This window comes from Microtus ochrogaster, chromosome 1, assembly GCF_000317375.1.
Source record: "Microtus ochrogaster isolate Prairie Vole_2 chromosome 1, MicOch1.0, whole genome shotgun sequence".
Lineage (NCBI taxonomy): Eukaryota > Metazoa > Chordata > Mammalia > Rodentia > Cricetidae > Microtus > Microtus ochrogaster.
In genome coordinates, this window is record NC_022009.1 from 118155725 (window position 1) to 118181439 (window position 25715).

Here is a 25715-nt window from a genome sequence, read left to right on the forward strand (position 1 = left end):
GTGATTTTCCTGCACCCATCCCCAAAGTGCTAGCACTACAGCACAGCCACACCCTACAGTTTTTGTGTGAGCTCTGAGATCTAAGCTCAGTTTCTCATGCCAAGGATCAAAATATGCCACACTGTTGGGAGGGGTAGTTTTAGCTAAAGGCAATTCACTGCAGACATAGGAAAAGCTCTCTGCATTCCCTCCATTTACCTTAAGGGCAAAAAAAAAAAAAATGTTGACAGAAGGAACCTTGTCTTCTTGCTGTCCAGAAGGACAAACATTGATCACAGAAGGCTGCTTCCAGTACATCCGTCGGACTGTAGAAGGCATCAGGCATGTCTGAATAACACACTTGAGCAATAAGCCCTCTGCTTCCAGCACATCCGTCGGACTGTAGACGGCATCAGGCGTGTCTGAATAACACACTTGAGCAATTAGCCCTTTTGCTCTGTACCTGATCTCCTACATCATGCCAGCTCCTACAACTCAAGACTTTTCTCGTTTTTAAATCCCTCCCCCCCAGAATGCATTGTTCTTTGTCAAAGATGCTGTGTATAAGTTGTCATTCAAATCATATATTTGACAGGCACTCGTATTTCCACAAGCTTTTCCTATGTGAGCATGAAATATATGCATGTTTATTTTCTGCTATTATTCTACTGTTGGTACAGGAAGTCTCAAGTAAAAACTATATATAGGTCAGAGGGAAAAATTACTTTTCTCTTTCTACAAAGTCTTCTAGATCAGAGAGTTAGGAGACCAAATTTTTCCATTGTATTAATACTTTATGCCACTGACTGTTTTCTGGAGCTTCTTTGAGTCATAGGTTCCACTGGGAAGCAAAACAAGCTTCTGGGTACATTTAGCATAATGTACGGAGATTACCTATTTCAAAGCCTGACACATAATTAGGGTTCAATGTGGGTAGCTATTATCATTAAGCTCTCTATCAAAATTGCCATGACAAACAGATGAAAAGGTATTTTTCATCATTAGCTCAAAAGTGGTAAAAACCTATGAAACTTGTGAACTTTTATTGGAATTTAGCAACATTTTATTTCTTCTAATATTACTGACCTGGCTAGTTTCATCGTTAATTTGACAAACCTGGGAAGAAGGAATCTCAGCTGAAGAATTGCCTTAATTAGGTTTTGCTGTGGCCATGTTTGTGAGACAGTCTCTTGAATGCTACACAATCTACCAGGGTCTGGCACACTCTGGGCTGTGCCATCCTTAGGCACCTAGGCCTAGGATGTGAAGGAGGCTAGCTGAGCAAGCCAGGAAGCTGGGTTCCTTCGTGGTTTCTCTTTGTGTTCCTGTCTCTGGTTTACAGCCTTTGTTTCCCTCAAGGATGTGCTACATCCTGTAGCACCATACTTTATCAAAGCAGCAGACAAACAAATGAGATCAGGAATCAAGCTTCTCAAAAGCTTCAGCAACTGTTCAAAATGATGGCTTTGTGGTGTTTTCATATTTGTGTGCCGTTATACTTTGCCCATATTTACCATCTCACTGATCACCTTCAATCCTGTTCTGATTCTGGTTAATTCTCTCTCTCTCTCATGTGTATGCCCCCCCCCCATTATCATCATCCATTAAGATCGGAGTCACAGAACTTAAAAGACCATTCAATGGTTACAAGCATTTACTGCTTTTCTAGATGACCTGAGTTCAGATTCTGGCAACCATATCAGAGATCCACAAACACGTGTAATTCCACCTCCAGGTGTTACCATTCCCTCTCTGCCCTCTATTGGCACACACACACACACACACACACACACACACACACACACACACAAAACTAATAGAATTTTTAAATCTTTTGAAAAAGAAATCTAGGTACATATACAATAGATATACGTGGACATCCACATCACTGCCTACAATTACCAACAAACAGAATCAGTCTGCATGTTCCTCAATAGATGAAGAAATGGATAAAGGCCATGTGGTTTATACACACATTGAAAATTTCAAAGAAGAAAAATATTACATCATTCACTTTCAGTAAAAATGGATAGAACTGGAGATTATCATGCTAAATATGATAAGCCAAATTCAGAAAGTTGACTATCACGTTTTCTCTCATGTGCCGAATGTAAGAATTATGTATCAATATACACATATGATTGAAATAGAACAGAACTGTGTGGAGAGGATAAGAGGTTAAAAGGTGGCAAAAAGGAAGAAGAAAGGCTCTGTATGGAGGACAGTCTCAGCTCGAATACTATCTAGCCAGGTACTCAAAAATGATGGAAGGTCATCCTTTCTAAATCACATTAGTTTGGCTGCTGCTTTTATCTAAGAAACTAAGAAGCTTTATCAAAGTTCTCAACGTTTCTAGCTTCCATATATATGTATAGAATAAATCAGTAGGAAAATAATGATAAATTTCCTATGATATTGAAAAGGCAGACATGTGGAATAACAAGATTAATAAAACACACAAAACTCCTTCACTGCCCCAGAACCTGGCTTTCTATATCACATAGTAGAGGGGGATCCACCATGTGTACGTTCTCTTGACTATATTCCTCAAATAAAACCATGATGAGAGGGAATCTGAGAGTTCAGTCTTTTCATTGTGTATCTTACACATTATTTTGTGTGTGTGTGAGGGTGGACATGTCTGTGTATGCATACACTTGGGTGCATGCTTGAGAAGACAGAGGAGCACCGAATGAGATATTCTACATGTTACAGACACTATCTGCCTTTTCTGTTGTTGTTGAGACAGGTTTCTCACTGTCTTAATGCTCCATGCATGAGGTTAATACAGCTTCCCAGTGAGTCTCAGGGGAAAGTCTGGCTCCACCTCCCCAATCCCACAGTATAAGCACACCAACAGTTGGCTGGTTTTTTCTTTGTTTGTTTGTTTTTAACTGGATTCTGGGGATTGAACATAGGTCCTTTAAGCCCTTTACCCACTGATCTACCAGCCCTTACCACATAAATTTGATATGGAGTTATCTTCGAATTTTTGAGCAATTTAGGATTTGTTTATGTTTTATATAATATTAGTGCCTTAGAAAATCATAAAAAGATTTTTATCTGTCTTCAGTTATTTTGTACACACAGTTTTAATCAGAAAAAAATGTTAGAAAATGTTCAAAATGATGCCATTTCACCAGTCAACCACTCTCCAAGGGTTGGCTTGTATTTCTTTTATTTTGAGACCATGATTTTTATTCACAGTGAATCTAAATCTCTCCCCTTCATTGTCTGGATATCAGGATCTGTCACCCTTCCCATAAACAAAATTGATTCTAGAAAAAAAGAAAAAAAAATGACTTAGAAATTTCTGAAATAAAAGACAAATTATTTTCTTCATGATTAAACAGTCTTTAACTCATTCTTCTCTACAGGTGAAGTCTGATAGTAAGACCCTCCCCTTTGTTGAAAACACTTAGATTATTGATCATTTTTTGTACTTTGAGAAGTAAATAAAACCCTTTGCCATTTATCATAGAAAATACATTAATCTTGTTTTCCATGAGAGAGTTTTTCTAAATATAGAGCCTAACTAGGCAATCACAGCACAATGGAATGGTAATGAGCACAGTGCTGCTTCAAGCCAGAAGAACGGGCAGCCATCTTTACATGCACAGAACAAGAGCCCCAGGGTTGAAAGTGTAGTTTCCCCGACCTCCTTCAGCTTTGAATCAAAGCATACTTCACTGCTAAAGACAACATTTTCATATCGCTAGTACTTTCAAGTGCCTAGCCAAATGATATCACATCAGACACAAGTGCAAATACCTGTTTCCAGTCATTCTATGTTTGGCAGTGACTCAGAACAAGAGGACAGACCAGGAATTAATGGTGCATCAAAACTACTCACCTTGCATTTTAACTGGGAAAGGGAAGCAGAAGAGGGTCAATAACAATGGCCATAAACTTCTTAATTGCAGGTGTAATGAAGGTTAATTTTAAAAAGTGGTAAATTTTTGCTTAAGTTAAAGCTAATTAATGAAGTAGGATTTATTTGAAATAACAGTGGGAAAGTTTCCTGCTTCGTTAACTCCTTGTCATTCAGTCAAGAGACAGACATGAATTTGAAGGAGAATGAGGAGGGATATATGGAAAGGTTTGGAGGGAAGAAAAGGAAGGAAGAAATACCGTAATTATATTATAATCTCAAAAAGAAATAGACACAGTATGAAGAGAATCAATAACATGGATGGAGAAATAATCAACTGATGTTTGCTTTATGTTTTCACTCAAAAATCTCAAAATTATATCAGGAAAAAAATAAAAGTGAACACCCAGTCTTCTAATAGACAAGGGTGGACCTTCCCCAGGATGAATTTTATCACAGCAGGAGGCACCAGTGGCTGTGTCTTCATAGTGCTCTGGCATAAAATACTTCTCAGAAACTGGGAGGGATTCTCAATCACTTTTATAAGAAAAACACCACTTAAAATTTACAGGGCGGTGTCCAACAGTCCACAAGTGACTTTTGTCCCAGTGTTTCCCATCTGTTCATTTCACCATAAAGAACAGCACTTGGATGTGAGGCTTCACACACTCACTGCTCTGGTCACTACTAAGTTCTGAGGGTCAGTGAAATGTCGCTTAACAAAAGAACTACGGAAGCACAGGACAGGAGCAAGAGTCAATACTGTTTCTGTTTTCTCTTCTCTTATACAGGTGCCCCATACCTTTAACTAAAGTGTTTACTCCAGCCCTCCATCAGATGGAAGCAATTTATAACTCCTAATATTAAAATCCACAGCATTGCCAAAACATACAGTTAGATTCCAAGATTTATTCATAAATATTATCCTAGTTGCTTATTCTTTCAGCTCATCTGCAGAATTCTAAATGCAATGAATTTTGTATGGGGAGCACGGTTGGCTTGGAAATTGTGACTCACTCCTTCCTCAGAAATGAGCATTTCATGTACTGTCTTTGTCAATATTTGTCTGGGATTCTATAAAGCTGGTGTACCCCCTCAGCTTAGGAAAATAAATGAGTTCTTTATCTCCTGTAGCTATAACAGCTGCAGATAAATAGACTGCAATATACATCTCCCTTAGTATGAAAATTCCAACATCACATAGAACTTTTACAAGAGGCATATTCGATAAAAATAAAAGTTTAAATCCAAATTAGAAAATAGCTGTGAAAACCTAAAGTCATCTGCTGGCATACTTCAGAAACTATCAGCTGAAAATACATACTTTGTGTAAAGCTTAAAGCCATTTCATGATCTTCTAAGTCAACATACTATTATCATTTATGGGAAAAATTAATCACAAAAGGCATAATACCTTAATATAATAGCCCTTCCCAATTTTTAAGTATTTTTAATGTTTTATGTGTATTAGTATTTGCCTGCATGTATGCATGTGTACTATGCGTGTGTGATGTGTGTATGCAGGCCAAAAAAGGGTGTATGATCCTCTGAATTGAATTTAAAGATAATTGTGAGCCATCATGTGTATTCTGGGAACTGAACACAGCTTGTCTATAAGACCATCAGCTGCTCTGTAACACTGAACAATCTCTTCAGCCCCTACTCTAAATTTTATGTCACACTTCAAACCTCCTGATAAATGAGGCTCTGTTTATATTAAGCAATATTTGTAGTGAGCAACCCTTCTTTGGAAGGCCTTATTACAATAATAATCATAGAAATTGTTGCTAAGGTCAAATTGTTAAACATTATCACAAATAAACAAGTAGAAATAAGTAAATGGGTCATTTTGCTTTTAAATTGTCGCTGCTCTCACACAAGATGAAAAGACACGACCTAAGAACAAACGATCAACTGGGGAAACAGGATCAAAAATAATCATTCTATAAGTCGTTTACTTATGTTTTGATGCCCAGAGTTGACACATTTCTTGCTGTTCTCCATACGCAATAGTTATATATACTAATTATAAAAAATGAAGATTGCTCAATGGTTAGAGATGTATAGATCAAACAACCGACTCAGAATATATTTTATTACAGACACATCTACTGCTGGATTGATACTGGTTTAATACAGACTCAGTGATTTTAAAGCTCTTCTGCATTCTCACAATTAGGTTTTTGGAAAAGTCCACCAGTATTAGCACTATAGAGTTGAAAAAAGAGATTAGTATATCCCTCAGAGTGACAGTAGCAAAACCTTTAGTTAATCTAACAAATTCAGGCTCTCAGAATCAGTTTATAGAAACATTTCAATTATTTGTTCTTTGCTTATTTCTATTTATGTTTATTGATTCATTTTTAGTGAAAGCCTATTGTGTACTAGGAAACATGTTATAAGCTTTATGTATTTTTTATGTTACTTTTTAATACTTATTTTTGCCAAACGTAAAAGGAAAGTGTAATTTAGAACAAATGAGCAACATGAGCTGACTTGTTAGTGGAGCTGCAGTGTGCACAGGGGTCTGCCTCTGTGACCCCATTCTCGTTACGCAGGGAAACTGACATTTTCTCCAAGACTTTCTAGCATACTCAAGGTCTGGGCTGAATAAAACACTCTCTGCTCTTCTATGTTTTGTGACTCTCCCAGGACATTATTGTTATAATCCTAATGCCCTAAAGACGACTTCCCTAGTGTTTTTCCACTCTGACTGATGTTTCTGTAAGAGCAAGTGCTGAAAACCTGTCAGGACAACAGGGATTTCCATATTCCACATGGCCACCTATCCCATCCCCTTTTATAACTCATTACATTCTCTGGAGGTTTGAAGTGAAGTTTGCCCCCCCCCCTTCTCTGAGCCTCTATGAGAGCCTCTTCTCATGACTCCACAATTCCCAATATTCACCTCCATTGTGGCATCACAGCAATTTAACCCCATTTGTCAAGCTACCTATTTTTAATTGTGTGGTACTAATCAAGCTAAGTTTTCTGTCTCTGAGCTTCTCTAAATCTCTATTAACCAAATAACCCCTACCTATTTGTACTAATACATGGAGCAGCTGTGCCAGGAGCCAGATTACTACTAACCTAGTTCAGATTCTAGTTATATTTTACGACACTACAGCTGAAGTATAAAATATACTGAACAAACATCTGTTAAGGAAAACATGATTTCAGATATCTGAATAACAACTGACAGCTTAATTTATCCACTACCTGCAAAGAAATTATAGAAAGAGGTACCTGATTGGGTATGCTTCATCACAAACAGAAATGGATGATTCGCTAGAAATTGAGTTTGAGTCAAGCTCATGATCGCAGGGATGTCTACACCTAGGAAAAAGAGACAGCGGTTATTTACATGTTTATACTTCAGAGATCCATAAATGCACACTGCAAGAGTTTTCACAGACAAACAGGTTTTGATGTAATATATCCTAAAGGCGAAAAAAATGTCAATTAATTTTAAATCACTGGGCAAAGGACTAAATATTTAACCATCAGGAATTCATTCTGACTTCACATTTCTGTTCAATGAGGAAGAACACCAAATACTAGATTCAATTTAGTGGAGGCAATGGAAAATGTCATACTTTCAACAGTAATTTTCTGCCCACTATTTACATTGCATGATCTGTTCTTAAAATGCTTCACCTTTTAATTCCTTTCCAGACAAGTTTGCACTTCATTGCCTTAATTCAAGGTGTGAGAATCTCATCTCTGTTCGGAACTACCTATTATGTACTTCAATTTCTGGAGTTATTCTGTGAGCTCCACCCCCACTTCCCTGAGCTTTTAGGGTTTCTATAGTATGCTTTTAGGATTTATATATTATATATTGTATCATATATTATACATGTATGTATGACTTTTATTATTAAGTTAGGAGCAGATATTTTCTGAGTTATAATTACTTATGATGATAATTCACTTTAGTTCAGTTTATGTGGTACTGGTGAATAATGTGGGAAATTTTAGTGGTCAGACAAATTTTCTTCCTAGACTAAATATTTCGACACTCCTCTCAGGCTCTTGCCATCTCAGATCTGGCTGAGGGGGCTAAAGTGAGACCTGGGAAAGGCAACTCCTGAGAAGTTCTCATGTGATGCCATTGCCGCTGCTCTCTGGCATTTCCAGTCTCAATGTAAACTGCATCTTCATCTCAATCCCCCTGGAAAGCTGTGCAAACTCAAGGAAAAGATAAAATCAACATGTGTCGTCAAAATTGGAAAAAATGAAAGGATCTTACAAATATCACTTGACTGACACTCTTCCGTACAAAACAACCATGACAATGACCCCAAAATTTGTAGTGGATTGAAATTCACATCTGAATTACTGAGATAAATCTGAAAAGCAAAGTCAATTTTACATCCATTTTTTTCATTTTCAGCAAAAACCTTTTGTCTCTCCCGTGTTTGTGAACAAACCCCGGAGCACATCCTTCATAGTCAGAATCACAGGCTCTTCTGGGGCATGGTTCATCAGGATATCCATAGGCTCCTCTTGCCATCTTCTAATGAGTGCAAAATCCTCCTCCTGGAGAATTCTAGCTTTGCAATGAGAGGCACTATGCAATAGCAAAATGGCTTAGTGTTTTAAACCAGGGAACCTGATATCAGTTCAAACTCTGTCAATTAACAGCATGACCCCAGGCAAGTGACTTTGCATCTCTGGGGCTTTTCCTTCACTAATGTAATTAGAGGACTGTCCTCTAATGGATTAGAACTAATTCAGTATTGTGTAAAAGTAGATGAAATTTTTGTGTTTGCGAGCCATTAACCTCATCTGAGCACATAGTTGTAGTTTTTTCAAGCACTGATAGGGTTCATCCTCTGCAATCTGTTTCTTGAGCATGGTAAAGACATTTCATCCAAGAGATGACAGAATGGAAGCCACAGCCTAGTGTGTCCCACCTAGATGTCAAAATCCATGGTACTATGCAGCAACATGAATTAATAAAGAAATCTCTAAATAGATAGAATTTGGGAGTGCTTTTTCAATAGTACCCTTTAAATGATGTACAATTTAAAGCATTAGTTAAAATCCAAGTAGTATTGGGGTATGAAAAGAGACTAATGAAGGAGCCACTAATTCTTTTTGCTTGTTTGTTTGCTTCTAGTTGATTTTGATGAAAAAAATTATTCATCAAAAGTTTTTCCAAGTATTATTTACAAATAGCATAGCTGCTATTCAAAAGAATATTTATTCAATGAAGTGAAGTAGAGAGGTTATTCTTAAGCTTCTGTGTACTCTTGAACCACCTAGTGAATTCAGCCAGCTAGATCTGACCGAGTAGGTTTGGAATGAGACTTGAAATCTGGCATCTTTAATAAGTCCCTAAGTAAGGCCCTGGCTGCAGTCTATGCACTGCATGTGTGGTATTGAGGGCAGGCTGCACATCACAAGTCAGTGTTTGCTCTCCTTGATGTGTATTGGATCACTTACTGAAGTTTTAAAAAATCTTAGATACAGCCAAATGGATTGAATTATTTTAAGCATTTTCTGGGCAGAGAATTTGTTAAATCTACCCAGGTGACTGTAATAAGCAGCTAAATTGTTGAACCATTACCACTGAGATAATAACAAGACTCAAATTAGAAAGGTGATCACTAAGCCAATCTAGTTAAGAATGCTATTAAAGAGGACAGGGATGGCGAACGCTCTTAACCATGAGGATTTCAGAGTCAAGTCCTGACATTTTCTCCCCAGATCCTATTAGAGAGCTAATGGGTAGTTATTATGATTCGCAAATAAGAAAACTATCAAGGGATGAAGCTAAACTGCTAATCAAGTTTTTTTTTTCCTTTTGTGTTATACATAAAGGAAAAGATGTATGTATAATATGCACAAGCACCATTTTCTTCTTTCTGTATGCAGAAAAAGATAAAAGAAAGATCAGAATTGGCAGAACAACCCCAAACCTACACCGTGCCAACCTGGCTGCCAATTGTGTTTCTCAAGAATTGGTTTTACCTGTGGATGTTGCGGCTTCACCTCCATCTTCATTTATCTCAAAGAAAACTTTCTGCATGACTCTGGAGACGTAGACTTCAGAAGAATCTGACAGAAACATGACAGGGAAAATCAAAGCACTTATGACTAGGCCCTCCAATAATTACATTTTCAAACATACAGAAACAGTGACTGAACAAATGGACTTTCTGCAATCCAGTCAGTTTTCTGTAGATAAGGGTACTTAGGTTTAAGTATGAAATTCATGGAAAGATAGACAGATAGAACGAGTTTGCCTAGACATAAAAGGGAAGGCGGAAAGTGTAACCCTCAAATCAGATACCCCACTAGGAGGGAGATTTGAATGGACAGAGGGGATTCCCACTTTACCACAAATAATGAAATAATGAAAGATCAACCTTAAAGTAAACTTGTCTTTTAAATTACAGATTCAATTCTGATCTGACCATAAAACAAAATTCATTTTCCCTCAAGACTGGTTAGGTCAGAAAAGTCTAAAGAGACTTTGGATCGACAGTTCGAAAATTAACTTTCAGAGCTGTTTTCTAAACATTGGATAAATGTTTTCATGTAAGACAGTGTCTTGCAACATTTGTTCTGTTGTGCATGAACACTGAGGGTTCCTCTCTTCACCCATTGGTGGAACTGATGTGGCATGTTTCTGGCACAGTGGCTGGCAAAGATAATCCTGACAAGTGCAATAACGAGGTAGACATCATATCAAGTCAGCTTTGCAGGACCAGCTATATCTAGCTTCTTCAGAGTCAATAGAGGCATGCGCTAAATGCTATCTCATGCATAGGTGATGTCACAGACACCACGCAAATAAGCCAATCAATGAACACAAATAAGCTCAGTGACAGAAACCTGTGATATGGAAAAAGGAAGAAGCCAAAGTTTCAGTGTGGATTTTCCAAAACTTAAGACAGCCATTCAGAGTGAGACACCTAAACAGATTTTCCAATAGCTCCCTGAAGTAGGACAGGATTAGCAAATTAATCACACAGTTAGTGACCTAATGGTGTGGGCAAGTCAAGAAAAAGTGAAAAATTTCACCCAGATTAGCAATGGAACCAGGCCAAATGGCTCTGAGGCCGGTAGGCTGAGCAGACCAAGTCTTATAAATACAACCCCTGCAGTAAGCCTTGCCAGTTAGGAAAAGGACCTGAGTCACACCAGCTTAGAACAATGAACATGACTTCTAGGCTCCCTCTGTCTTTGCAGTAATCATTTCCTTTATATAGCCATGAAAAGATAAGTCTACAATTGTTAAATTAAGAGGACTAAAAATAATTCCTGTTTTTCTAGATGTTCAAATAAGCTTGGGTGTTGTTTTATTTTTATTTATTTATTTGTGTGTGTCAGTCTCTGTCTGTCTGTGTGTGCAGGTCTTGGTATGGAAAGTCCAAAAGAGGGGGGTCAGATCCCCTAAAGCTGGAGCTGCAGGCAGTTTGAGTTGCCTGATGTGGGTGCTGGAAACAATACTCAGGTTTTCCACAGAAGCAGAAAACAATCTTAAATACTAAGCCATCTTTCCATGTGCCAGAGGAATAGATGGCCCACATACATTTTTCTATTTTCCCAAGGTCATTAAGACATATGACTCTGATTATGTCCTGAAAGTTACATCCTTATCAAATATGGCATAGAAACTAATAACATAGTAAGAAGTAAAGTTTAAATCCCAAAGTTTCAAAGGTATAAAATTGTATATCCAAAATTATTGAACTATATGAGTATAAAATATACATTTCTTGTAGAAATTGTTCCATATCACTAAGATTAGACTAGTTCACATTACATTTCATTAAGATTTTATTGTTCAAGAATCAGAAAGCATAGCAAGTGCTGTGGCCTGGATCAATATCCTTCTAAAAGGCTTGCATGCTGGATTTAGGTCCTCAGCTAGGTAGGAAGTAGGTGACATTGAAAGGAATGGGTCATTGCATTTTTAGGGGATCCCATCTGCATTACTCCATTTATCCCCACCCCCTGCTTCTTGTTTCCAATAGGATCAATGAGATCCTCTGCTAAATGTTCCGGCAGCCATTTGTCTGGCCCAAGCCTGGAGGACTAAACTACCATGAGCTGAATCCTCTGGTCCAGGTATCCTCTTTTGCTTGTTTATATCAGGAATGCTCTGAAAAGTAGTACATACAACATTCAATTGCTTATGCTGATAAATGCTGGCTTTGGTATTAAGTCAATGAGGCATGACGAGAATGTTAAAATAATTCAAGTAGCTAACCCCAGAGTGGGGGAAGAAAGCAGAAAATGTTAGACATTTATTCTCTGCTTGGGGTTATGTTTTGCACAAATTATTTTATGAAGCATTTTGCAAGTATTTTCATAAATCATCTTGCAAAAGGTTTATGGAAGTTACAAATTGCTGGAGTTTGAACAGTGAGCTGCTGTTTTAATGCTTATGATATATTGCGTAAGATTCCTCGGGCCAGGAAGAAGTTAAAGGGGGAGAGGTGCTTGAAAAATGCTTGGTTGTTTGGGTTTGGGAGGTGGCTAGGGTCCAGGGCACTCTAAAATAGCATCTTACTGGAGTGTTTAAGGCTGACTAGTGTTGCTAGTACGTAGGGATTTGCAAGACATCAGATCCAGTTGTCGCTGCGAAAGCAATAGCTGTGCCACGTGTGAAGGCGATAAAGAACCTGTCTGGCACCTACTGCACACCTTCCACTTTTTCCATTCAGATACATTATCCATTCTACCCACGTCCCTAAAAGATCGGTGAGTGACCAGATGGACAAATACTGCTGCGAAGTTTAGATATTTACAGAAATGTCCCAAAAGTTTTTCTACTGCATGTTATATAGTGATACAAAATGGACTGGTGAGCTTGTATCATCAGAGCCCTGCTTTATAACAGAGAGACTGTATTTTTTTAATTGTATTTGATATGTATGGTACCCTTTATTTCTATTTCTTCAGGTATTTATTTTCCAGCTATCAATTTTTGCTAATCACTGAGGAACTTAAAGAATGCCTAGCCTAGTTATGGAGGTAAGAAGCCCAACAAGGCATAAGTCCCTAGATTTACATTAGCACAAACAATCCATCTCTGTTTGTTGTCAGTATATAAAGACCCTTACAGGTAGCACGGTCCATTGCAGGTTTCCTGATTCCTGTCGTGACATCATCCAAAGCTTTGTGTGCTTTAATCCTACCAAAATATATTTGAGAAGTAGTTGTCCATCTGAGTTTTATATGTCTTGCTTAAATGACAGACACTACCTTGTAGTTCCCATTATTAGTAAGGCAATATAATCAGGGCAGAATAAAAGCCTATATAATTCTTCTACTTACACAATTTTATCATATGGTGAGAATGTTTATCTAACTTTATGAAATGCTTTCTGAATTTCATTGAGGAAAACCTCTTACCTGGGAGATACAGAGCATATTAATATTAATAGAAGGTTCGCCCAAGGTATGACATTTATTTACTATGCATATGCTTGCTGGGACTGAATATTCTCCCTTTGTAAGATTGGTCTGCTAATATAATTCCAGGAAAACAAATCAACATGACAATACAAAAACTACTCATCAACAGCATACCTGTTATTCCAGAAAGGTCACAGCCACGATTGAATATCTCTGTTACATTTAAGGAATGTAATACTTCCTTGAAGTCTAATTTTTGTTCTGTTTTAAATCTGTTTCAAAAAGACAAATAAAATATGATTTAAAATGTAGCGCACAGTTTCTAGGAATTTTTTCTATGATGTGGGTGACTTGGCAAAGATTATGCTGTGAATCTTTGGCTTTCACCAACCCAGTTTCATTTTCTGCTATCTCCCGTCATTCACATACAGCTCCATTCATTGGTTCCACGTAGCTAATATCTCGCTTCCTGGATAAACTGTTGGCGGGGAAGATGAATAGAACAATTGCAATGTGACAATTATTCCATCCAAAAAAAAAGGTTGTTTCCTTGTTTATCATCTTTGATAGAAGTTTTCTAGCAATTTTCTTACTCAAGATTTTCAGACAAAGATGTGCACACCTCCCTATGTGCAGGAGTCCGTAGCCTACAGACATGGAGGAAGCTTTTTGGTGACTGATTTTCTGGTGACTGATATTCAGAGAGGCATTGATTTCTCAGCATTGTTCCTATTTATTCTCTCATTGGCTGTGACTTTCTTCGTTCTTTGGGCATTTCTTATGTCTAAAAGTGGAGACTTCATATGGATAAACATGGATGGGAACTGGGTAAAATGGATAAGATTTATCAGGTCAGGGGCAAGAGTCAGAGAGTGCTTTTGATACCAGGCCATAAATTAAGCCTCTGGCATACAGCTTACCTGAGTTCTTCATTCACGAAAGAACCGATTATCAGAGAATCACGAAGATTCATGGTTCCAAGACAGCTGCAGGCACTGAATTTTATATCATTTAAATAGAAGAGAAAGAGCTAGTGCCTTTTTATTTCATAGATGCTTAGAGAATCTTGTTCATTTTTAAAAGAGATCACAAGCTGTTTTTTTTTTTTTAAAATGAGGTAAAACGTGGCATCCTAGGGAAACACATGTTTTCTATATCAGTGACATTACGTGGCAACTCCCACCTCAAGGGCTATGTCTGTACCCTGACAGGCTCTGTGCATAGGTGCTTGAGAACCTTGGATCTAACACCTGAGCTAAAGTTGGGGGCTACAACTTTGATGGAATATCAGTCTAATTCAACCATAATATTAATTGATGAGTATTGATTAAATTTCTTCACTGTAATTCTTCAGAATAATGAGTATCCCGTGGGAGTATGCTTTAATTATTTCCTGACAAAATTGTATGCATCTTGGAACATGCTAGACATTCCAAGCACTAAGTAACTGGTATTGCAAGGAACTTAAAAACTAAAAATCTATTGCTAATGAAAATAACTTATTTTATGCTGCTATTTTCAACTTCTTAGTAATTTCTTACTGAACAAAATGAAATATAATTATTTTAAAAGTATTCTCTTTTTATCATACTCTTTAAACTGAATAGCAATAAAGGTGGAAACTATATGTTCTATTATACCTATTATTTTTAGAATAATAAGCCAACAATTTCAGGAGAATGACAAGAATCCTGAAGACTTATCACAGTGTCTAATAATGTGTAATTATCAACCAGAAAGTCACCTAATTAATAGTCCCACTCATACCATAGTCCAGTGAGACCTACAGAAATAAAAATGCCTTTAGTCATTTGGTAAAAGCATAATCTAAAGCCAATATCTAATTACCCATAATTACTGCAGCCAAGAATAGAGGGAATGAAGTAGAACATCTAAGGCTAAACACTTAATATAGACCACTGTTTTAAGTGTCTACAAAAATCCTAGGAGGTCAGCATTATCATGACCTTTGACGCAGAAGAAAGCAACCATAAGAAAGCTAATTTCCAAGCTCAAGGTCAAGATATGTACAAGAAATATGATTTAAACTCAGGTCCATTTTGGTCAAAGGTAATGTGCTGACTCCTTCTGTCTTCTAATCAAAATATAATTCCACTGTAATTCCAAACCATGATCTTGATCAATATATACGGTGCGAGTCCCTGTTCACCATGGTCATGTTTCATTTCCCATCTACTTGGCCCTAAGCTAAAATTATTAAAGAAATAGCAGCTGAAACAAAAATGCTGGTTAGATAAATAGTAAATTAAATAATCAAGAAATAGAATGTTTAGCATATGGAACAATGTCTATTTGCTTTATATATGGAATTTGCTCCCATGTGTAAGCATTGATTTGAGAAAGGTCTCACATGGGGAAAAAAAAAAGAAAGAAAGAAAGAACATCTGAATTCTTGTGCTACAATAGACCTGCCTTGGTTTCTAGTCACGTTAATTAATTAATACACTGAGGGCTCTCATTAAATGTGGAAAAATTAAAAACGTCTTGATGTCTCCCTGTGGGTTCCTATCCTATTATCTGAAATCCCGTTGTGTACATTATGGGCTTTAGCTAGCCCCGTATTCTTTAAAGATGAAAGTAACCAAACCAAATCCATAGAAACACAGTATTGGTATCAAAATATAAATTCAGAGACTGGGAGATGGTTCCTAGAAGAAAATACTTGCTTTACAAGCATAAGGTCAGAAGTTTGGATAGACAGCAATCATGTAAAGGCACCCATGCAGTAGAATGCATTTATAATCCCAGCATTCCCATGACAAAATAAAAGGCAGAGACAGAGAAACAAGCTAGCTAGCTTGACATTCTCATTGGCAAATACCAGACTCAAAAAAAGTGAAAGTAGAGAAATGACACCTGAACTTGCCTCCTAAGCTATATACAAACTTAGGGTTAGATACATCACACAGACACAATAAACACAATATTTACAATACTTTGCAAAGTGAAGTTTTGTGTAGGTAAAATTTACAAACATCTGACTTGTATTAATAAGTGCTTGTTCTCATGATGCTTCCTATATACAGAAATCTCACACAGTGTAGGCATATGATCCAACCTATTACAACTTAATTTCTAAAATATTTACTTCGGGGGTCTTTGATGGAGTTAAAGAATATAATTATAACTATAGTTTTCCTTAGTTATAATAAAAGATAAAGTAGATATAAAAATATTTACAGCATCTCATAGCACAGGTAGACAAAATGATATGAACTTCTACTAATATCCAACTAAGACAATATCTAAAATTTGATGTCTGGCATGTTAAAGACAATAAATGCTAGCTCTGTCCCTAGTACATTTAACCTATTTTTAATCCTGCAGGCTTTGATTCTAAACTTATTCTGTCAGAAAAGGGAAAAGGAAATTCTACAACCAGGAGCTATGATACCAACAGTCTCATGTTCCTTTCTGCTGACTCTTGTATATAAAGTCTCCTGATTGTTTGACATTGACCAAAACAAGTTACAAAAGAGCTATTTATTTATTTATTTATTTATTTGCAACAAAGCAGGTTGTAGAAGGGCTGGTGTTGTACCGAACCTAACTTATGATGCTATCTCCAAGGATTGCTAGACTCTGCCAGTAGCTAGGAAGAGTCAAGAAAATATTTGAGACACAGTCTTCAGAACAGTGTGACTCTGATACCAACTTGAGTTTATAGTTTTGAAACAAAATTAAGAGAGAACGAATTGCTGTCACTGAAATCAACAACTGGGCTCCTGTTTCTTTTTCATAGTAGCTTTGGGAAGCTGATGACTTTGCTTAAATTACTCCAAATCTATCAGATCTTCACTTCCCAGTTGTAAGACCGTTATGTACTCGTTGAGATATAAAAGAAACACAGCTCTGAATAATAAGCTATATAGACTTGTCACTAAAGGTCAAGGTGCAAACCTACAGTGCCAGCGCAACAGAGGCAGGGGATCATGAGTTTGATGCTAGCCTGGGCTACATACTAACATCAAAATGAACACAGGCAACACACAGCTAATCTCCAGAGCAGAGGCAGAGGTGACCGAAACAAAGTCATCAGCCAACTCAAAAATATTTACTGAGGTGATGTAATTTTCTTTCCACTGTTTATATATAAAATACATATTTTTGGGTAAGAAGAGGGTTAATTTTAGGAAAATGTTAATTTTAGGAAGATTGAATTTCCGACTTTAGTTCTTTGGAGTAGAGAGCAGATCTGTAGAAGGTGAGAAATAGCAATGGGAGAAGGAACGTCTTCAAGGGGTTTAGAGAGTAGGGCTTAGATCTGCGAGGAGTGAGGGGAACAATAGCAGTGGATATGTTTAAAATGTGCTATATGACTCTGAAATCCTCAATTAATAGAACGCTATATTAAAATGTATGAAGACATGTTTGTAACACAGAGTAGAATGTAAACTATGTTATTTTGGTACACTATTTGCTCTGTAGGTTCTTTTGTCTCTCAAAAGCTTATTAGCGCATATAACCATTGCTTCTTATGAAAATCCCTTGTAATTTCAGTGGAGCATTAATTACCTACAACTGACTACAGGGTTCCACTTAGAGTTCATAACCTCAGCAGCACAGAACATGACCCACCGAGGGAGGCTGACTTCCACTTCCTTTTCCTGCAGCTCAGACAACCATCTCTGGATGTGGCCAGCAGTAACTTGTTTCTCCACTTCTTCTATGTTCATTCCTTTGGCAGGAAGGAGGATGACCATACTAAACTCATTAGACTTGAAAGGCAATTCCAAAACCTGGCAGGTCACGAATGACTCAGAAAAATAACCTGAAACAAAGTTCATTCAATATATTTTTCAGTTATCAAATCCACGGTTTACCATGTACAGTTTCTCATATTACCATATTTTGCTCTCAATAGAGCCTTCATCATTGGAACCTTGACTGCTGAGCCATCTTTCTTATGAAACTCTGTCATCTCTGTGTCTTCCTTCCTGAACTTCTCTTGCCAGTCCCCTTTGAAGTAAATGGCATTTACCAGGACCAGACGAGTCAGGGGGCCAAAATCATTCTCTGAAAACATATTTTTAATTTTTCCTATAAAGAGGATGAAGAACAAAGTAGGGAGAATAATTAGGTGGTGATTCAATGGAACTGGCTAAAATAGACTAAAGCAAGAAAATGTCTTGCACAGAACTATTTATGACAAGCTCTTGTGTGATCTAGCTTGAGAAACATTAAGAGCCAAAGGGAATGCTGCTAACTACTTCCCTAAGAAACAGGTACTGACAGAAACACCAGGAAATAGGAAATGGGAGTGTTCTAGGAAAAAGTGGACAGAGCAAGTAAGGAGTTCTCTGATGAGACGATGTTTGTAAGTTGATGCTCAGACAAGAAGAAGAGAATTGGAATTGTCTTCCTGCATGTTTATCAGTTTCATTCAAACCTAAGCACTAACTTGCCCATCAGTGCAACCAGACTCACTATATCAATGCTACACCCAAGCTTATTATTCTCTTGGAACCAGTGACTAGTGATAGCCTGATTTTCATCTTCAAAACAACCAGCCTCTCCTCGTCTTATTTCTCTCTTCAGTAGACCTTTCCTTGTTCATAAGAATATTATTTCCTTATTTCACATCCCTATAAATTTTGATCCTTACCACTGAGTCATGATCTTAGTGGATACCTCTGTGTTTGAATCTACCCATGAGGATTCAAGAAACTATTCACACAATCATAAATTTCTGGAGCATAATCAAATAAAAAATACTATTAAGTGTCCAGTATATGTTTATTATATCACATACATTGTTATGAAAGTTTCTAATAACTGCAATATGTAGTAGTGTCCTAAGTTTAAATAGAAACTCAGCACACAATGTTCTAAACTTTGAACTCAAATCTATCCTGACCTAAACCTCTATTTAATGACTTTGTAATTTTTGCTATGTCCTTTCTAAATGTTAGATTAGCATACCTATGATAAGATTGTTAGCATTATTTTTAAACATTCTCAAAATCAATTAAAATATTTACAGTGTACTTGGGAAAAAGACATTTGGAATTGACATATCTAATATATTCTTGGACAAAAATAGGCCTCCTGTTTACATATCTGAAAAAAATCAATGCTGGAACAAAAACTCTTGCAAAAATTCTCGCATTAAGAATAGGGGCTGTCTGGAAATTAGTGCATGAATCAAGATACTTTTCCAAGCAGTTCTGCATTTCTCTAGGTTGTAAAGTCTCTTGTTAATACAGGGAGATGAAATGGAAGATTTGATCCATTTGATCACCATAGAAAGGGGAAATACTGAGCCACTCTTTACTTTAGGATATTAAAAACTATGAATCCACCAGGAAATAGCAGTTTTATGAAAATGGGAAACTTTACCGTCTGTTTTGCTCTCAACCCAGGTGCTTATTGTCTCTGCACAAGCCTTTGCATCCAGAAAATCCACCAGTTTTGCAGCACTCTGGAAAAACTCCTTGTTGCCATGGAGATACGCTTCCTTCACAGTGAATCCTTCTTGAAGGTAGAGGGCACTGGCAAGATTAAATGTAAATTCCTGTTTCTTCTTTGAGGCGGCTGAAAAAAATGACTTCAGCACAGAGAATTCCTCTCCTACAAAATAATTATAACATGTACTCACATATTGAACAACATGAAAACAGTACCTGCTCAGCTCTGACTGTTCTCAGTGTTCTGATTCATCACCAGTTTTCCATGCTAAGACCTAACTAACTATGGAAAGTCAGATACAGACTTTGAATATTTACCTCCAATGGAATGTGGATTTTGCAGAAAAATCAACAGCTATGGTGGACAAAGAATGACCATGTAAATTTAAATTCTTTTTCAGAATCACAATTATGAATTTATGCAGGCTGAAGGAAAATGTAACTTTCTAATCACATTTAGAACATTCAATAGCAGGAAGTTTCCAGTTGAGAACCATTTCTTTGAGAGGGAATTGTTGATACTAGTGGAGATACGACACCAATGAACAGGTTTTCAATACTACGTTTACTTATTGATTTTTTTTGCACCTCTGTGTATGAAAATGTACATAGTTACTCAAGGGAATAAATTAGATTTTCAATGTTTTCTAGAGAAACCTAATAGTGAATATGAACCAGGGAAAAATATCAATAATTTATTTTCTAATATTTCATTATCTATGACGCAATAAACAGATTTGACAGCATAGTGCACATTCTGAGTTCTAAGACAGCTTTCTAGTGTAAGTTTGTATAACCTAGGCTATCCCTATAACAATTACCTAATTTTATACAAATACAAAGGAATACTCATCATAGTCATAATGGTTTGAAGATCTTATTTCTTTTCCTTTTTTTTTTTTGATATCAGACATAAAGCAAAATATCACTAATCATGAGCCCAGAGAAACTAGGTAACAAAGAGAACTCTAAGAGAAGCATACATGAATCCTCTGGGAAGGGGAAATAGACAAAATCTCCTGAGAAAAAAAGGACTCTCAGGATGAGGGAAGAAGGAAGGGCAGAGGAGGAGAAGGAGGAGAGAAGGGGAGCCAGGAGGAGAAGTTGAGGGAACGGGATGGTCAATGTTACTTTTATTTCAGCTTCCAGAAAATATTGCTATTTGTTGAAGAACTGCACCTGTCCAGGTTTCAAGGTTTACAAGATAAGCCCTATAATCATCTCTAGACTTATATAAAAATCTGGCATGCCTATTTGTTCAGACGCAGTAATCTATGTATTTTGGCTGTCTGCAAGAATAAAAGCCTTTAGTCATCCCAAATATAGCTACTGGGTAAAATCAACTCAAATAATTACCACCAGCAGACTATGTTCTATGTTATGCATGGCTCTAAATATTGTCTACTCTGATGATTCTTTTTATAATTTCTTACGCATACCCTAATGTTGCACACATTTTTATGTACTTCTTACATAATCCTAGAACTGTTCCATATAACATGTTTAATCCAGAAATTGTTTCATATAACATATTATTTTATGCTTTTATTACATTTTCAGTAAAAACTAAAATTTCATTAGTGTAACTTGCAAGTGGATAGTATTTGATTAGTCTCCATTTAGTAAACCACAGTTCACCATTAAAAGGTACTCATTGAGTAAAATTATTGACGGACTGGAAGATATGGTCCAGTCAGTAAACTGCCTGCTGTACGAGGAAAAGGACTTGCGTTCAATCACCACATAAAAGCTGGGGAGGTCAGTCAGGCCTGTAATCCCAGCAGTGGGTAAGCAGAGGCAGAACAGTACCTGAGTCTTGCCATCATTCCAGTAGAGCCAAATTAAAGAACTCTAGGATCAAAGAACCTGTCTTAAACAATAAGGTAGGGATTAATAGAGTGACTCACCTGACATAGAACTCTAATCTCCAAAAAGCACACACAGGGAGAGCAGTGTATACACACACACACACACACACACACACACACACACACACACACACACCACAAAATAAGTATTATTGAAAACTTCTTTGTAAGGACCAAAGAAAGATAAAGCATGAGAGTACACATTGTTAAATTATAAAGTCAGCAGTCATAATTTTTGTGTGAATTAGGGAGCTGATATTGGGGAGCCACCTCCACATGCTGTGCTTTGCATCTTGCCCAGCTGACCAGAAGCTATGCTTGGTCCAAGACACCTTGTTGGTCTGCAGTTCTTGAATAGGTACAATCTGCACATCTATCCAGGAAGCCAGATTAGATGTACTGCATTGTATTTGAAATTTCAGATTCCCTATTCACTGAAACAGAGACAAATACATAAAAGATTTTAATTATAAAAATACATTTCATAGTATTAGACTTGAGGACCTTCATGAGTCCTGAGAACTGTGGATTTCTTTACACTAGGAGATGGAGGAAGTTAAACTCTTCTGTTTGGTTATGCAAAGATTCTGGATGCTGGTCTCCAGTGTTCTGAGGTTTTACATGGCATATTTTAGCAGCTGGGTGACTTCAGAGATTACTTCCTCAGCAAAGGTACAAAAGCTTATTAAAAGAAAATAATTAATGACAAAGATAAAGTGACAGGATTCTAAAATAATTTTCAGCATTTATAATTTATGGACACCTCTCAAAGAATAGTAGGGAAAACAGAGAAGGAGACAAAAATAGCTGTATCTCATTTGTCAGAGCAAATGGAATCATGCCATATACTTAAGTTCTAAGAACTTGTGACAAGGAGCTGGCCTTTAATAAATTACTGGGCTTCTAAATCAATGGAAAATAATCACCAAGTAGCATAAGTTTTGGGGAGGGGACTATAAAAATATTGGGCTTATAAACTTGATTATATTTACAGGTTAATGACCTCATTTAGCACAAATTGAAAAGAATACATATGCATGGCTCCTAATCAGCAATGAGAAAAAAAAAACTTTCTTTAATTTCCTAAAATAGAACCACAGAGAACCGATAATGGGGATAATCGGTTTGATTATACCAGCCCTCTGGAATATCTTTTAAAATTCTAACACTGGTTCTCTTCTTATGGTGTCAAGATCCCAAAGGCTCATTATGTGTGCAGGTGATATCCAGACAAGCAAAAAAAAAAAAAAAGTAAACCTAGGGCAGGGCCTGGGGGAAGTGGCTCAGTCAGTAGCATCCCTTCTACTAAATCGTAAGGTTCTGAGTTGGACCATAAATTCAAATATTAAAAAAAGAATGAAAATGCTGGGTTTGATGACACATGGTTGTGATCTCAGCACAGTGGAGGCAAAGACAGATGGATCCATAGGACTCACTGTCCAGACGTCTTAGTGACAAATTTCAGATCTGCCAGAGACCATCTCAAACACGGGTGTATGTGGTGGGTGGGGCTGCTGAAGAGGTCGTTTGGGGGTTAAGAACACATACCATTCTTCCAGAGTACCCATACAGTCTGTTACTCTAGGAATATGGGGTCCAAAATCTCTGTCCTCCAAAGGCACCTATATCTCCAATGCAGCCTTTGAATAATCAGTATCATTTTTTTCAGAGGCATTATCAAGGGTTCAGAACAGTGAAGAACATATATTCTGAGCATATTCTTTGATGTTGGGTAACATATAAGTACTGAGCCCCTGGGATTCTCAGTCCTACAAAGATGCTACAGTTCAATGCATCTGTACAGCCCTATAGAATAAGCCAGGCATTAACATGCCACAATAGAGCAGAGATCACAAACTGGTAGCAGGAACGAAAAATCAAGACAGATGATTCAACAGACAGACACTGATTTTATAAATCAGTGGTGTGGGGGGAGGGACTAGAAAGAAGCCTCAGTGATTATGAACATTTGCTGTTCTTTCATAGGACTCAAGTTCTATTCCCAGAAAGCATATTGGGTGGTTCACAACAATCTGTATCTTAATCTCCAGGGGATTTGATATTCTCTTCTTGTACCTGCAGGCTTCTATATTCATGCATACAATTTTAAATTATAAACCTTTTTAAAGAATAAAATTTTGATGCACTAATGGCAGAGCCAGCACTGAAGTAAGTCAATGATCTTCAGAGAAGAAATTAAATCTGAGATGTTGAAATATGCCATAATCAAGCTATAGTTCAACACGGTATCGTTTTTAAAAGTAAAATGGGACCTGCAGAGATGGCTCATAAAAGGTTGGTTTCACAAACATAAGAACCTGAGTCTGGGGCTGGAGAGATGGCTCAGTAGTTAAGAGCATTGCCTGCTCTTTCAAAGGTTGTGAGTTCAATTCCTGGCAACCACATGGTGGCTCACAACCATCTGTAATGAGGTCTGATGCCCTCTTCTGGCCTGCAGACATACACACAGACAGATATTGTATATATAACAAATAAATAAATAAATATTTTAAAAAAAAGAACCCGAGTCTGACCCTTGACATCCATTTAAAAGCCAGTGTTGGCAGTGTGTAGTATACTTGTAATCCCAGCACTGACAAAGATAGGAGGATCCCTGTGGTTTGGAGGTCAATCACTCTAGAAAAATAGTCTAGCTCCAATGTGAGCCATAGGGCCCATCAGAAAAAGAAAGATGACGTCAACCTAGTGAAATAGATTATAGGTCCAAGGTGAGCCATAGATCCCATTAGAAAAAGAAAGATGACATCAACCTAGTGAAATAGTTTAGCCCCAAGGTGAGCCATAGGTCCTGTCTGAAAAAAGGAAGATGATGTCAGCCACTGTCCACCACATGCACATGAACTCACACACTTTTGCACAGTCACAGTAATCAAAATGGAAAAGGATTCATTCTCTCTTTTTTCTAATTCCAGTTCCTGCATGACTCCACTTGCACTGCTGCTGCGTCTCAGTCCGTGCTCCACTTTAACTCAGTTTGCTCCTCTCCCGCCAGGCTGTGTGGAGACGTTTCTCCGTCTTCTTGCCGTTCACTCCCTCACCTTTCTCACTGGTTAACTGTGTATCTTCTTTTTATTTTTTTCTTTTCTTGCTTTTATTTTTCAGACTTCATTTTTATTGTTTGGCCTTTTAACTTTCTTTTCCTTTATTACTGATCCTCCATATGTGTCTTTCTATCACTTAGAGAGTGAATGGCAGAAATATTTTGGCCGATTATTCTCACCGTTTTGACATCTATATATACCCTTACAAGGAAAACATAAAATTTCTCTTATGAGTCTCATGGCATTGTTTTGGGAAAGAGCACTAGTCAAAATCCATTTTGCTTTGTTTTCTCATCTGCGTAGCAGAGGTCATATGTATCTTGTGAACTGATTATAGATGTTACATAGTAGTTTGCAACAGATACACATAGCAAACTACATCCATGTTTGATGGTACCTATTATTATTACTGTGACTTTTATGCTCACACCCTACCACTCTTAAGACATGTATGTTTCCCTCTAAGATGTGTTCATATGAAAATTTAATTTCAGAGGCCTCCTTTGATAGCTTTTCATAAAATCATCTTTGCTTGCATTCATAAATAATATATTACATTTCAGAGGGGCACCATGAAATGTAATGTCTCTAAGAGTGGTGTGTTGAAACAGATGCTATAGTAGCTTCATTATATATTATTCACAAAGGAAAACTCAATTATTATTATCAATATCATTTCTGTACAAAATTGCTTTTATTGAAAATGGAGCAATGTATGCCTTGCCAATATTTTCAGAAAAAGCAAATTCTTATGTGCTAAGAAAAATATACTGAAATCAGTTATGGTTATAGTAACTGAACTTTCATCAAAAATCTAGATATCTCTTCTGATGCCCAGGAAATGTTATGTGATAGTGGTATAAGAGCTTAATTCTCAGACCACTATGAAATGAAAGCATGAGCCAGATGGCCTGGGAGATGTTTCAAGTTTGGTGTCAGATGCCCGCATGGGACTTTGGGACACTCAAAAACAACCACCTGCCGTAAGAAACTTGTGATGGCTATTTAAGAGCCAGCCTTCCTCCATTTCATAAAACTACTGAGAAAGCTTATAAATTAAATGTTGATGTTTTCCATGGTCTCTTGGTGAAGTAGCACATTACTTTTTAAATTTTATTTTATTTTTTTT

General features: G+C 37.1%; 1 protein-coding gene across 1 annotated transcript in view; it reads right to left on the minus strand.

The window, feature by feature from the left end:
* Positions 1 to 3180: 3180 nt before the first annotated feature.
* Serpini2 (serpin family I member 2) overlaps positions 3181 to 25715 on the minus strand; it is a 23801-nt gene continuing 1266 nt past the window's right edge. Inside the window, exons 2-8 of the mRNA XM_026780106.1 lie at positions 19589 to 19819; positions 18095 to 18289; positions 17828 to 18020; positions 13403 to 13500; positions 9830 to 9916; positions 7097 to 7186; positions 3181 to 3257 (exon numbers count right to left, since the gene is read on the minus strand). Of these exons, the coding sequence (XP_026635907.1) occupies positions 3181 to 3257; positions 7097 to 7186; positions 9830 to 9916; positions 13403 to 13500; positions 17828 to 18020; positions 18095 to 18289; positions 19589 to 19819 (971 nt within the window). The remainder of the gene's footprint in view (positions 3258 to 7096; positions 7187 to 9829; positions 9917 to 13402; positions 13501 to 17827; positions 18021 to 18094; positions 18290 to 19588; positions 19820 to 25715) is intronic.